Here is a 14,846-nt window from a genome sequence, read left to right as displayed (position 1 = left end):
ATCCCTCCATACACGTTAATCCCTTTTATTCACCGCCACAGCCGAATATCGACTGAACTAGCTGCGTCTGCACTGGCAAGAAGTTGCGCAAGATTTATATCTGACAGTAAAAATCTCTAGTCTAAAGCGGTTTTTAGAGACCTCTGGCGAGCGCTGTTGCAATCGGCGTTGGACAGTTTGCAAAAACCGGAGAGCAGTGTTGGACATTACAATTTCAATAATAAACATTACTGAGCCATCACTGCATTGGGTGAACTGACTTCACATAGACTCCCGCAGCAACCGGAGATAATATTTGCGACAGTTCTCACGAATAAAATCTTTGTTCACATTATGTGACAGTAGTTACGCCAATTCTCTCCTAACTTTACTTGCCAGTGTAATCGCAACTGAATATAGTCGCCAGTCTGCAGACGGCCAGCCGAACGAATCCTCCCATGCACGTTAGTTTTTGTCGTCAGAGTGGCATTGGGTTGGTGGTACCCATCAGTTCTCCGATCAACTATTTGTCCGTACGACTTCCCCGCACACGTGACGATCGGTCGAACAATCAGAACTGCTCAAACCAAATAGTCCAACGTGCATGAGGAGCCTTATGTCATATTGTTTCTTAGCCCATGACTACAATCTAGCAAACACGAGACTTGTGAGATTTCGTGTATTTTTTACTTTGTAGTTGTGTTGATGGGGTGATTATATTATTGAATTATTTTAAGGCAAACACAAATATTTAAGAGCCAGTTAATTACGTTAATTATACGTTCGTATCCTGTATGCAGCTATGGGAGATACTGTTCTGTACTGGTGTGCTAATTATATAGTTCGTGAACTAATCGCAATTTGGTAACCTCCGTATCAGGTAATTTTATCATGCATTCTTCATATATTGGCCGGCAGTGGATCATATTCGGATCCAGAATACTTATGCAGGACTGTAACTAAGGCTGCCCCAACAACGAAAACATGGAAAAGTGTTGATTATGCATACATTTCGGGTTCCGTGAAAATGCGTGATTTTGTTATAATGTCCCTGGAATTCTTTCTATGGATAGATCAATTCCGATGCTCTATATCACGGCTTTTTCACTAGATTCCGATTCAAACAGAAGTGCTTAAAATTCGCTTAAAATCACGATTTCACAATATGACAACTAGTGAGAGTGGAAGCTGAATCTCGAATCAGAACAAGTCTACTCGTGGACGATAGCTGATCGGCAATTCGCAAATTACCAACTACTAAAACATTTTTCTACTCGCATGACAAAATGTAGATAGATAACGAAATTTAAAATTTGCAATGGTTTAACTAAATAATATTTTGGTTGCAATTTGTATTTTCTATACTTATTGTGTGGCATCGTCGAGTCTGCTGCGTCTATTCGAGGACAAGTGATCGGTAGTACACAAATTACGGATTGTTAAAACTTGTTTTTATGTATAAAAATGGTTTAAAAACGTGCAGTAACAAAATAATGTGATTTAAAAATAATTATTAACAGGTAGTTAGTATTTTATATTTATACCTGCATGTCTGTTAGTTCTATGCATGGACGTCAGCTACTCGGTATGATTGTTAAATAAACCCAGTTGATGAAAACCCCGTAAATATCCAGCCTAACAATAAAAATAAAGTACTTTAATTTTCACCTTTTAAATAAGTTATTTTTAGAAATAATGTGGAGAACAATATTTTTCTAGTTTGTGTTTAAAGTTTATCTTACCTCTTAAGTGGTTGTCAATGAAGAGTTGCGTGAACACTCATCCATCAGCAGCCACTTCGCCGTCGTCTCGTTCACCGTCACTGTCGTTGCCGCCAGATGAGTCATCCAGTCTGCTACACTCGTAAATTTTTCTAGTGTCGTCAATTAATTAGTTCCTTTTCATAATATTCGTCTTTAAATTTAACAGATTTCTACGAAACTTTCACCCACTCTTCTAATGTCATTGAGCCCACCTTATCTTCGCATAATGAATCATAGTTTAGAACAATTCTAAGTTTTACAAAATTAATGGACGGTATTTCTAACAACACCTTTATCAAAATCATCTAGTTCTATTATTTTATGTTTTGATTTTTACTCCTCAGCGGTAAATAATGAAAACTCCCTTTCAACTAAAGTATCACGATTTTCATGGCGAATTTCTTTAAACGGTGCTTCGTAACACCAGAAGCAACAGCAGTTCTTTCTACGGATCTTTATACAGAGATTGTATCATCGCTAATTTTGCGTCATTAGACTTAAACTCACTTACCCTCCGTAAACTTACAGAACCCAATTTCTAGTAGTTTCTCCCTGGTTACTCTGGGAACACAGTAAGAAAATTAGTCACTCAAAACACAACTACCAAAACTCACTGCTTACCTAACCTTATCAGTAACGTACGGCAATTAATAAAATTCACTATAATCACTAGTAACAAACAAAAGACACTATATAAGGCGGTGACTACTAACTGAGATAGAGAGTGTCTGTGAGGGGTGACAGAGCCACGATAAGTATGCAGACACAAGTGACGGGCCAAACATTCAGGCGGATGTTTACAGAACGCATGTCAGGCTATCCATCCATCCATCCGTCCGTCCGTCTCCGCTATAACTCCCTCCCCCGACTCAGCGCGCGGTCTCTTTGTGTTTTTGAAATCCAATGTTATAAAATGTTAAAACTATTTTGATTATACAAGTTAGTAAATAATAACAAAGTAAATAGATATGTACTATATGTTTACGTAGAAATAGTGCCCCACTATGGCCAAGAAGCCGTCATTAGTGGGGTTCAACTCAAAAAGGAGCCCAACATTAAGCAAACAGTAAGAGACATAAAGCCAGAAAACATCTCTCACCTCAACACTCCCCTTTTTAAAGAAAGATGGGATTTTCTAAATTCATTTCAACCCGTAGAGCAACAGTTTACATTGTATAACGTCACTCTACATTTTCACATTAACATCTGCTGCCCTACAAAAATGATCAATTTTTGTTAACAAATTCCAAAAAGAACTGTATCATAGCGGGTATTTTAAAGATAAACTAAAACTTTTCTCCGAAATTTATAAAAACACTTCAAATGAACAATTTAAAATTGTTTCAAGAATTTTAAAAAATACGCAGGAAAGTAATCCAAGCTGCAAAAGTTTATGATGTCTCCAAATCAATTCTCTTTTCCAAAAACGTTTAAAAACAAGTTTGGGCATCATTAACAATAAAACAAAAGCTCACAAACTAATCAAAATTAAAATTGGGGATAGGTTTGTGGAGGATGAAATAGAGATTGCAAATCAGTTTAACAAATTTGTTTGCATCCTTTACTGGTGGGCAAGGTCCTTGGCCATCTGAATTTCAAGTACCGGTACGCCCCTTACGAAGACAGAGCCCCACAATCTCTTTGTCAATGGCGTTGGCGCCTATCTTTGAAGATGAACTTCGCCGAATTATTCAACAATTCCTAGCCAAAAAGTCAAAGGACATCAATCTAATGTCCACATGGCTCGTAAAAAATGCTGTAAACATTTAATGAGACCATTAACTCAAAGTAGTAAACCATTCATAAGAAACATGACCTTTTTTCAATGCAATGTCAAGCGAAGTTTTGGAGCAACAGGCTTTTGTTGACATCAACAACAGTGTCCAATACTTCCACAGCATTCGTCTCTCAACAAACTCTTCCACAAACAACGTTTTGAGTTTTGCCTTGCGCACTCCAGGTAGTCTGGTTGGGCCTACCATTTTATTAGGTGATTCCACACTGGAAGAAGTCAGCTCTTAAAAATTCGTAGGAATGCACCTTGACAGAAGGCTGATTTGGAATTAGCACAATGACCATGTTTGCGCCAAAATCTGCTCAGGCATTTTGGTTCTGAGATCTTTAGCCAATTACTGTTCGAGTCAGGCACTGCTTACGGCGTATTATTACGATTTACCCCCACCTGACCTACGGAGTGGTTTGGGGAGCTTACAAAAACACTCAGTTTCAAAGAGCATTCAGACTCCAAAAAAAACCCAATTCGTATAATCGCCAAAATCAAATTGAGAGAATCGTGCAGGCTAGCTTTCAAGAAATTGTTGCCGTACCTCTACATTTTGGAATCAACTTTGTGTAGTATGAGTAAATGTGCCTTAACCAGAGGCCGAGAGACATACCCATGTATGAGACACATGGCAAAGATGGCATGGTTTGAAATTAAATGTACAATACATAATTATTTAAATAGTACAAATACATGCCCATTTTTCTTGCGAAAGGCTTATATTCAGACTTCCCATTTTATAGTATATAAATTAAAGCAAAAAGATAGGGGATGTGACTTATAGTTTCTTACAGACATTTTCCCGATCCTCTGTGAATCTCTTTAAAATACTATCGTTTTCTTATGTGTATGTGTTATCGTGTGGTCTCCAAAAAGTACAATTTTGATTTAAGTTAAAACAGTTTTTGTAGATTATAAATTAACAATAATATGCTCTAAGAAGGCTGCCAAACTTGAAATTTGTGTATTTTTAGCATTCAAACATATTCCCAATGAATACGCTCAGGCCCTAGCTTGACTGGAAGGTACGAAAAATTCCCAGATTTTCCGTGAGCGGTAACCCTCCCCCCCCATATTTGGTTATCCTAGATACGCCTATGTGTGAAATAGAACGATACATTAAATTACAAAATAAATACATGTACTGCCAAAACGTGTTGGCAAACAAGGTAAGAAGCCCCTGATGTAGTAATGAGATTGGTATTACTGTGATTGTTAAAATAATATTATTTATTTGTTACAACTGTCGGTTGCAAGTGCGGAAACGGCAGGTTCAGTGTTGGATACTGGTAATATTCTTCAAACGACGGCTAAGGAAAAATCTATTCACTCCCAATTTTGGCAGGTAAGGAATTGGATTCGTGGACCATGTAGTCCACGAGTCGTTGACGGCCAGGCTCATAAAGAGCGTGGCATATAAGGGATTGGATTCGTGTACCATTTAGTTTATTATATTTATTTATTATATTTATCTCTATAAATCAATTTTAATAAGATGTTTAATATTGAAAAAATAAAGACTGGAAAACCTTGTCTTTAACAATTTCAAATACAGGCATCATTGGACTTTGAAAAGTGGAGAGGTATCTTGGCACTGCCTTGGAACAGGTTGTGGCGCATAAATTGAAACCAATGAAAATATTACAAGAGTGAAGGTTTGTAATAGCAAACATAGCGGTGAGCACACTGTTAGGATGCGTTATCTATCGTCGCCACTTCGCAACACTCGAGCTGAAGCGACCACTCCGTCAACCGTGCTCCAAGATCTGGCTCATCGAGTGCTGAAACCCTGTGTTGGACACAGAGAGTTAACGTAGGTCAAGCTGTTTCGATGTCATCCGGAGTCGAGAATCTTGCTGGTGCCAAAGAAGCCTTAGAGCACACATCGCCAACTATGCGACAGACTGACTCGCAGTCAACTTTTTTAGAGAGCGCACTTTTTGGTAAAGGGCTAAGTTAGCCAACTCAAATCAATGCAAACAAAAAATACACAATAATGATTCATTACGACTGCTTCATCCAAATGCCCAATTAGCAACTAACAAAATGGAAGAACTTCAACTTATGGCTGAAGACCTGAAAACAGATATTCTCGTTGTAACCGAGAACGGTTTCAACAGCAAAAATATTGATCTGTGCAAAGTTCAAAATTATAAATTGGCAAACACATATTGCAGACAGGTCTCTAAGGGAGGCGGTATTGCAGTTTTCTTAAAAATAAAAAAAAAATAGTATCTTCACAAACTTTATCAATAAATGTCTGAAAACAATTTTGAAGCAGTCAGGGTCAAATTTGGAACAAACAAATCAAAATTAGTTGTCGAAGGAATATACAGGTCTGCTGGAGGAAATGAAGATGTTTTCTTTTCTAATTTGGATGATTATTGCAGTATTTCCTACAGTAAAATTTATTAATACAAGTGAAAACCAATAAAAGTTTAAAATAAAATAAAAATAGTAAAAAAATCTCTAGAAATTATATTAACCTGTCATTAAAGACCCTGCACTTTATAAACCCTTGAGTTATATATTACATGATAGAGGTTTTTTGTAAACAATTGTTACAGTGGGAAAGTCCCATATCTTCTTAGGAAAAAGTCCTAAATTGACATGAAAGTTTTCTCATTCAAACACAGTCCAAACATTGCTCAAACAATTAAATTCTTGAAATATTTTGGCTTTGTAGGAGAGTGATCCTCAGTCAAGAACTAGATATCAGCTACATAATCCAAAGAACAAAAGGTCCCAAAATTGATATTAAGTCTTGGAGCGTTTTATTCATTTGGTCATACAAGTATTGTTATACAAAAAGTTCTATTCTTCTACATACATGTTTTTAATGAGACATTAACATTATTGCACAGCTAGAACAGGCTAGGCAAATGAGCCGCATTCTTTTTCAATATATCATGCTGCTATAACCAAAAAGAATTGATATTAAGGAATCCACTTTTACCTTTGCTGTTCTTGAATACAATTAATTGAGTATCTCACTTTCCAAACTAGCTGGATATTTTATGGTAATATTATAAAAATATTGAATTAAAATGATTTGTCTGGTAAACTTAAACATCTTGTTGTAAGTTTTTTTCAGGTTATTAAGCACAGCCATTATCATTACAAAGTTTACTCTAGACCAAGAACGTATCCAGCAAAACAAATTTGGGGGGTCAAGACAACTGATATTTTCAGTGGACAGAAAGTAAGACCCATATTGTTCCTTGAAAAGATCTTGACACGTTTTTATGTTAAGAACGATATTTCAGCAGTACGTGTCAGTAATACTGAATTATTTAAATAATGATAATCGTTTACTAAAAAAGTAATTGAAACAATTGAAATTTTAGGGGGGTTCGGGCTCCTTAGACCCCCTTGCAGATATGTCTGCTTTAGATGAGTTATCAATTATGAGCTTAAAAATTTAGAAAGGAAAATTAAAATTTTATTAGGGCTTGAGACAGTACTTTTCTAAAGTTTCAAAAAAGATAATACACATTGGAATACAACTTTTGCTCCTACTACAACTCCTGTCTTTTGCATTTTGTCAGTTTCATACTTTTAGACTTTTATTTAGCGTGGAATTAGATCAACGATTTCAAAGTCAGTCTTCAAGTATTTTGTATGACTATTTGTAAACTCTTGTGAAATTGAGCATCTTAAAGGTAGTAAAAATGTTGGTTAATTTCACATAGCAATGACTATACTTTATTCCTTGTGGATGTTTCTGATCATTATCTTTTGATTTGTATGTTTTTGTGTTTAGGTAACATTGACATACTACATTATATTTAAAAAGATTACATTCATAATCTCTACTTTTGGAATATCCTTGACAATATTGTTGGTTGAGGCTGATTTGTCCAACAAATGATATGTTTCACATGTAATATTTTTTATTTTTTAGAGGCCCAATGGTCAAAAGTTTTTATCATATTATCAAATATATAATTAGTAATCCCAATTCACAGCACTTTAGTGTTTGATCCTTACAAAATGACAGTAAATTATGAATATGTTTTTTTATGTGGAATTTATCCTCACGTAGGTTTTGATGCCTTTGTCAGGTTTCTTGGTGTGACGTTTTAGTATGGGAAGGCTGAAAACTACCAATATAAGTAGTGGAAGTTGTTAGTACTATTGATTATTTTATATAAACAAGTATTTCCAATTTGTTGAACAAATAGTTTTAGGTAATACAGTTAAAATAAAACGGGTATCAGTTAACAAAATATTTTATTGACAACATTCATCAATAAAAGACTCGATACATGGAAACAACAAAAACCATAGAAAAATTATAGTTTTATAAAATTTTCCAAAATTCTAAATTGCACACAAGTGTTCACAAAGATGTAGTGTATAACTACATACAACTCGACACTCATACTTCAAGGAAGGACGTCCAGTAGACTACATTCAAAATGAAAAACGAAAATGGGAAAAAGAATCTTGAGAATTGGTCAATTGAAAGGGCTATTTCCCTACCATTGCAGAAAGTGGGGTATTGTGGCAGTGGCGGCAAAATGGAGGCCCGGGGGGGACTTCTCCCAGAGGGGTCCAACTCCTGCCAACATACAAAATGGCTTTTACTTTCCTGTTCAAAATTCAATTTGTTATTTTTTGGAAAGTGCTATAATTTTATTAGTGCTCTTCAACTCAAATTTATCCTATTGAATGCATGGAGAACAATTTTTTTATTTTTGTTATTGTAAAGATTTTAGATAGAGATTGTTAATTAGGTATCAATAATAAAGAGTAATTAGAGTAGTTAGGATAAACAAAAATAAAAATAATAATTTGAACATATTTATTTTATGTAATCAGTCAAGTCAATATAAAAATAGCTTTTGTTAAATTATAAATTTCATTATTAGGTTTAGGAGACATCTAGGTTTAAAAAGTAAAGCTTGTTCTGTGTATTAAGGGTGCCCTAGAGTTTACTTTTATAGTAGTTGTAGTTAATTAGCAATAAAATATAAATGAGAGATATACTGCCAGAGATTAAGTGTGATTTCTATTGAAGTTAGTTAATTAATTAATATGTTGACAGTTTTTTGACTGTTGTTCATGTATTTATTATTTTTAGACTTCAGTTATTTAAGCCACTTTCAGTTTATTTCTATATAAAGAAACTAGAAACTGCAGAGGATTAAATATTTCATTAAATTGAAAGTTTGTAAAGGAAAATAAAAAACCATGTAGGTGAAATGTGACTGAAGTTGAAAATTATTTGTGTACATTAATAAAAAGGGTAATTCTCAAAATATGCTATAAAACTAAGATTATTATCTTAGGTGAGACACATTAAGATGTGTCTGAGTTATTTTAGTTCTCTTAAATGTGTTTTCCTGTGAACACTAATATAACAATTTTGAATCATACCACAGTTGAATCATAAAAGGTTGATAAAACATGAAATACATGTGTTTAACTATTTCTTTATTTTTGTTATTCTTTAGATAGAGTGTTGTGAAATTTGTAAATAATGAAAATAATTTTGTTTTTATGATTTATATAAGCCTTTGAAGTTATGTGCCCCTAACCACAAAATCCCACAATCTCAATTCTTATTGTTCTATAAATTCTTGGAAAAACTTGTGTTTTAATACAAATGTATAAAAGTGCTTAATCATTTGCAACAGTGATCTCTTATAAAAAGGAAGTCCAATAAACTACGTTGAAAACAAAAAAAACAAAAGGGAAAAAAAAATTTTGAAAATTTGTCAATGAAAAGTGCGATGTGTCTGGTGTTCCATATATTGGCGTATTGGGGCAGAGGAGGTATTGAGGCCCTGAGGGGGCTCCGCAGCGGTGGGTTCAGCTCCTGCAACACACAGGTGCGTTAGCCATCTGCGGGAACTGTACTCACTGCATGGCTGCTGAACACAAACTGAGAATCATTATGACATTGATTTGCAGACGTAAGGGAATGAATCTTCAAGGAAATAATCTTTGGTAAAAGGGCGAGGGAAGAATATAAAGGATTAGAGGGGAATGGGAAACACATTTGGAAAGAATCCCCAAGTAGAACGTTAGCAAAATCACATTTTAATTGTGCAATGCTCTTTCTTGAATCAGAACTTTAAGGTGACAGGGATTAGTGTCTAAATGGCAATCAGAGTAGTTCATAAATATCTGCTCTGGAATCTTTTATGAACATATTGGTCTTCTTCTTAATCTATTTTTGTTTATTAATCTTGGACCTATGTGACTTTCAAAATATCTATGTGAATAAAAGGGGGTCTGTTTAGTACAAGATGAACAGGTCTGATAGAAGGGAAGTGATGAAGACAAGATTGAATCCACATCATCTTAACCAGGAGACTTGACAAAACACATAAGTTTGGGTTACACAACCAAGGAGAATGAACAATAATGATCTCAATTTCACATTTATTTAAAGGGAAGTGCTTGGATACTATGAACGGTAGGGTGGAAGGGTAATATCCAATTCTAGAGGTATGTGTTACTAACTGTACCTAAAGTAGTTTATTTATTTCTTAAGTACTAAATTTATACTTTTTAGGAGAGTTATTATTATCAAAGTACATAGACATTTAAACTTAATAGAGAGTGGGATATCCCATATTGTACCCTGCTAGACCCATTCTATTGTTGGCCCCACTGGGCTAATTACACAGACAGAATTGGGCTAAAAAGAAGTTTCACCTTTTCTAAAAATATACTGAATAATATGTGAGAAATAACTGAATAGTTCAAAGATTAAATCATGAGGTTTTGTTACTGAAATGTCTTTAAAAGCTTAAATGGTTGGTGTTACTTTTGAGAGGCGTATGAGTAATTATATGGTGTTTTGATATTAAGTAGAATCGTCAAATTAACAAATAAAATATAATTTTAAAATGGAAATAATACAATATTATTAAATTAATTTAATTTAACTAAAACCAAAACACAAATTTTCCATTCTCTGAGCTCTCATTTAAAAGAACCTCTCTGAGCTGCAGCTCTAGCTGACCCTTCTTTTATCTCTATTGGGCCTGCATTTAATGAAAAAATACATTGAAAGATTAACTCTGAAACATGTGCAATTGAATGGGAGGTCTGTGAAACCAGTTTTGAAGTAGTAGCCATGTAACTATAACGTTTGTATGAATATCCAACTATTGTTGAATAACGTAACTAACAGTGGATTTACTTCCATTGATCGTCCAACCTGTCAGTTCAGAGAGCTAAGTTCAGTTTTACCTTTTGACAGCGGTTCATCCAAACTGTGCCAGACCCTGTCATGCATAAGCCAGCATTATTCTGGCTGCTCAGTAACAAAATTCATCAGGAAAAAATATAATATGCCAAACTATCCATTTACAAGTTGCTATCTATTTTACATTCTGTATAAATTTTTTTACATACTACTTTTTTAACTTCCACTAGCAGCTATGTTGAGAAAACTAATAATAGTGATTGTGTTGTGGAAATTATACAAATGACTGTGTTATGTGTTAACAATACCTATCCTCTAACTGGGTAAACTAATACTATTCTAACTTTATTCCTTCTTCTTGTTGAGTATACTGACTACATTTACTGTAATTCATGTATATATGTTGGTCTTCATTACAATAATACTTGAAATAGAATAACAGTAATTAAAATACTAGAAACTCATCATCAACAACAACAACAATAACATTTTAAAAATAACAGTAACAAAACAATAATATATCATGTAACACATGTAACAAATAAATATGAAATAAAAAAATATAAATATAATAATATTGAAATTTATAAATTCATGTTAAACATAATGAACTACATCTGAGCACATAATTTAAAACCCAACATCTTGCAACAAAAGCCAGTTGAACAATTTAGTTTGTTTTATATGAATTGCAAGTCATAAAAGAAATTGGTAGTTGATTAAAATAATTAGGAACAAGGTATTGGAAAGAACGCCTGGCAAATTACTTTGACTCACATCGTTATGTTAAAAAAAGCTTAATATTTTATTTTTTCTCAAAACAAATTATTAAAGTTAAATAAAAATTTTAAGAGGTGGGTGGAGTACTAGCATTCTAACTGTACCCATCGGTTATGCAAGAAGTATGAGAATCATTACTCTTTTGTTCATGTTACGCAATAAAATAATCAACACTTTCATGCCGCACGTAATTTAAAAATATAACATTGAAGTTAGTTTAGCCCTAGCTGATGATATTGTGTCTAAATATTCTAGATTAAGCCAACTTTATTGAATAATAGAGAGCAATTGAATAGTCACACACTGCATGAGAGGTGGGAGATTGAGTAATTTTAAAACTGAGTTTAACTATGTTGTAAGTACTTGTTAACAAGTTTGTTGAAGAACTTGTAGGGATGGTTGTGTGGGGAACGTTTCCTGCTACTCATGCATGGAATAGAAACCAACAATTATTAAAATATATCCTGTTAAAAAGAACCAATCATACTCAATCCAGTTTTGCAGAATAGTGATAACCCAATTAAAATACAGGTATATACTTGTGAACAGTGCCGTTGTTCTATAACTAACATAGATAACTAACATAGATGCCAGGATAAAATTTTGGGGGTAGAGGGGCAGACAACTGATATTTTCCTCAGTAAGGCCCCATTTTGTTCCTTAAAAAGTTCTTGACATGTCTCTTTGTTGAGAATGAACTTTCAGCAGTACATAAATTATTTAAATAATGATAATAATTACTGAAAAAGTAAATGAAAAAATTTATAATTTGTGGAGTCCGGACCCCTTGGACCCCCTTGCTGGTGACATCCTTGCTTACTAGAGGTTTCTTTTACTGCTGTATAGGAACGTACGTGTTATTGAACTACATTGACTGTAATATGTTTTTGTGCAATAATTATAGAGCTCCTTGCATGGTTTGTGTTATAAACTCTAAAAACACTATAATTATGGTTCAAAGTCATAAGTGTTTTTCCAAATGGGATGATATATTTTTATTGTACTGACATGTTTATATATAACACTTTAAGCAAGTATATACAGAATGTAAATTAAGTCCTGGTATGCCTGGATATATTCCAAATGTATTGAGATATCAATGTACAACCTTCACCATACTTATTAAATTACCCGTTTCCATTGAATAGACTTTTAATATGACACTTCACAAGATAGGGGTTGCTATTTGAAGATTTAAAGTTACCTCCCTCTATCCCTTTTTTTTCAAAGGAGGGGAATATTTTTACCCTCCATAAAGTTCAAAAAGTAATTTAATAAGTATGGTGAAGGTTGGACATTGGTATCTCAATCCGTTTGGAATATATCAAGGCATATCAGGGTTTAATTTACACCCTTAGATGTAAGGGGTTGTTTGCCCATAACTTTTGCTAGGATCGTCATTGAGATGTTTTGTACATGTCATTTTGATCCTTTGAAATTTATCTTTCAAATGAAATGTCACAAGATAGGGCTTGCAATTTGAAAACTTAAAGTAAACCCCCTCTGCCCCCCTTTTAAAAAGGGGCGGGAAATATTTTTACCCTTCAAAAAGTCTAAAAAAGTATTTTAATAGGTATGGTGAAGATTGTACATCGATATCTCAATCCATTTTCAATATATCCAGGCGTATCAGGACTTAATTTACACTCTGTATATACTTTAAATACTGTTATAATATAGTTAAATTCTCCTATATACATAGATCCTATATGTATAGATATATTTGAAAACTAGGATATAGTGAAATCAGTTTTACATCAAGTGACCTCACACTTTGGTCTTAGAATTATGGCAAATGACAAATTTAAAGATGCGATTAGTGAAGAAATGCTTTTTATATTTATTTTGAAGTTTGCATACTTCTTTATTACTTAAACAATGTGCTAAAGAAATATTAGAAATAAAGAGATATTATTAGTGTTCTGAGTAACCTATCTGGAAAAAAAACTATAAAGCATTAGGATATGAATTATTTATAGTTTTTAAAATGAGACATTTTCCACAAATCTATTATAAAAAATATGATGTAAAAGGGTTTGAGCTTTAAAATTGTTCATACAAAGCTAATTTATGATGTCTATCATTACAGCCGTTAAGTAAAGTTCTTAAAATAAAATGCGGTGCAACTAGTACTTGACACTTGGGGAGGGGTGGGAGGGGTAATGAATCTGATTGAAGTGTACACCACACTAGGGTTTATGGAATAAATATAAATGTGAATAAATGAGATAAGCTTCATTCGTATTTAAACATTTAACTTCTGTGTTTCAAACAAGTTGGATGGCTGTTATAAGAATATTGGGTGGGGTGGGGGGTCAGTCCCATTTATTTACCCTCGCTTACAGCACTGTAAAATAGATTGTCAACTGAATCTGTCATACATAGCAAAGCAGATGAATTTATTGATTCAGTAGATCAATAACATAAAAAATCAAAACTGTTCAATTTTACTTCCGTTTTATTTCTTATCTTCTTGTTCTTTATTACCTGAGAGCCTCATCTTGAAAATCCCTCATTACTAGTTCAAGTTGTTAGCTTAGGCAAACTATTTTACCTTGAGGTCATCCACAGCGGACCTGATGTCCTCTTCTGAATATCCTTTCATGGCCTTTGTAGCGACTGGGCCCATGTAATTGTTGACAACAGCAAACTCCATAAGAGAGAGGAAAACGAAGACAGAACACGAAGACATCCAAATGTCTATGGCTTTGACATATGAGACTGGTGGCAGAGATTGCTGTGACTGTGTGTTTTGTGTGGCTAAACATTTTAACACAGTTTTATGTCTTTTATGGTCTTTTTTATGGAAAACATTACAACAACAATGCAAGAACTACAAGCATCATTAGTCCTTAATTCCATAGAATGGACAGTTTGCAAGTGTTGAAATTATCACAAATATTTTACGTATCCACTATTATTTTCCATAATGTCTACGTTCTTCAAGCTGCATGAAGTAGATGTTTAGATAATAATGCATTAAAAAACAGAAAAACTAGAGTGCAAATAACAATGGTTGTAACACTAATTCATCCTAACTTTAAAGATATAAGCAAACAATAAATATGTGAGAAGATAATAGCTAAAAAACTAAATTATATTAAAAAACACTATTACGAAAAAATAAATCATACCTAAGCAATCTAACATTTGAAGATAGGGTTACTCTGATGGCGTTACGTTGAGTTTTATCCTAGTACTGCTAAAAGATAGGTACACATCTCCTACAAAAAACTAATAACCGTACCAAAGTTTTGTTTGTGTGTTAATATGTGCATATACAGAAAACATTTTCAATTTACTAAGCTTTCATGAAGGTTATGAGGTTTGCATTTTTTACAGATTAAATCTGGATACAGCATTTGACAGCGACTTA

The 14,846-nt window shown here is 33.6% G+C and overlaps 1 protein-coding gene across 2 annotated transcripts in view; it reads right to left on the bottom strand.

Moving 5' to 3' along the window:
* Positions 1 to 7,739: 7,739 nt before the first annotated feature.
* Positions 7,740 to 14,846, bottom strand: part of LOC124369002 (glycine receptor subunit alpha-4-like) — a 64,629-nt gene continuing 57,522 nt past the window's right edge. The window contains exons 10-11 of one of the 2 annotated variants that reach the window (XM_046826603.1): positions 14,025 to 14,230; positions 7,740 to 8,089 (exon numbers count right to left, since the gene is read on the bottom strand). In XM_046826603.1, the coding sequence (XP_046682559.1) occupies positions 7,907 to 8,089; positions 14,025 to 14,230 (389 nt within the window). In that variant the 3' untranslated portion in view covers positions 7,740 to 7,906. Of the gene's footprint in view, positions 9,350 to 14,024; positions 14,231 to 14,846 lie in introns of both variants that reach the window. The other variant, XM_046826602.1, reaches the window with a different exon arrangement.

The sequence above is a fragment of the Homalodisca vitripennis genome, chromosome X (genome assembly GCF_021130785.1).
Source record: "Homalodisca vitripennis isolate AUS2020 chromosome X, UT_GWSS_2.1, whole genome shotgun sequence".
Classification (NCBI taxonomy): domain Eukaryota; kingdom Metazoa; phylum Arthropoda; class Insecta; order Hemiptera; family Cicadellidae; genus Homalodisca; species Homalodisca vitripennis.
The sequence above is the reverse complement of the archived record's forward strand: the minus strand, read 5'-3'. Positions and strand labels throughout refer to the sequence as shown.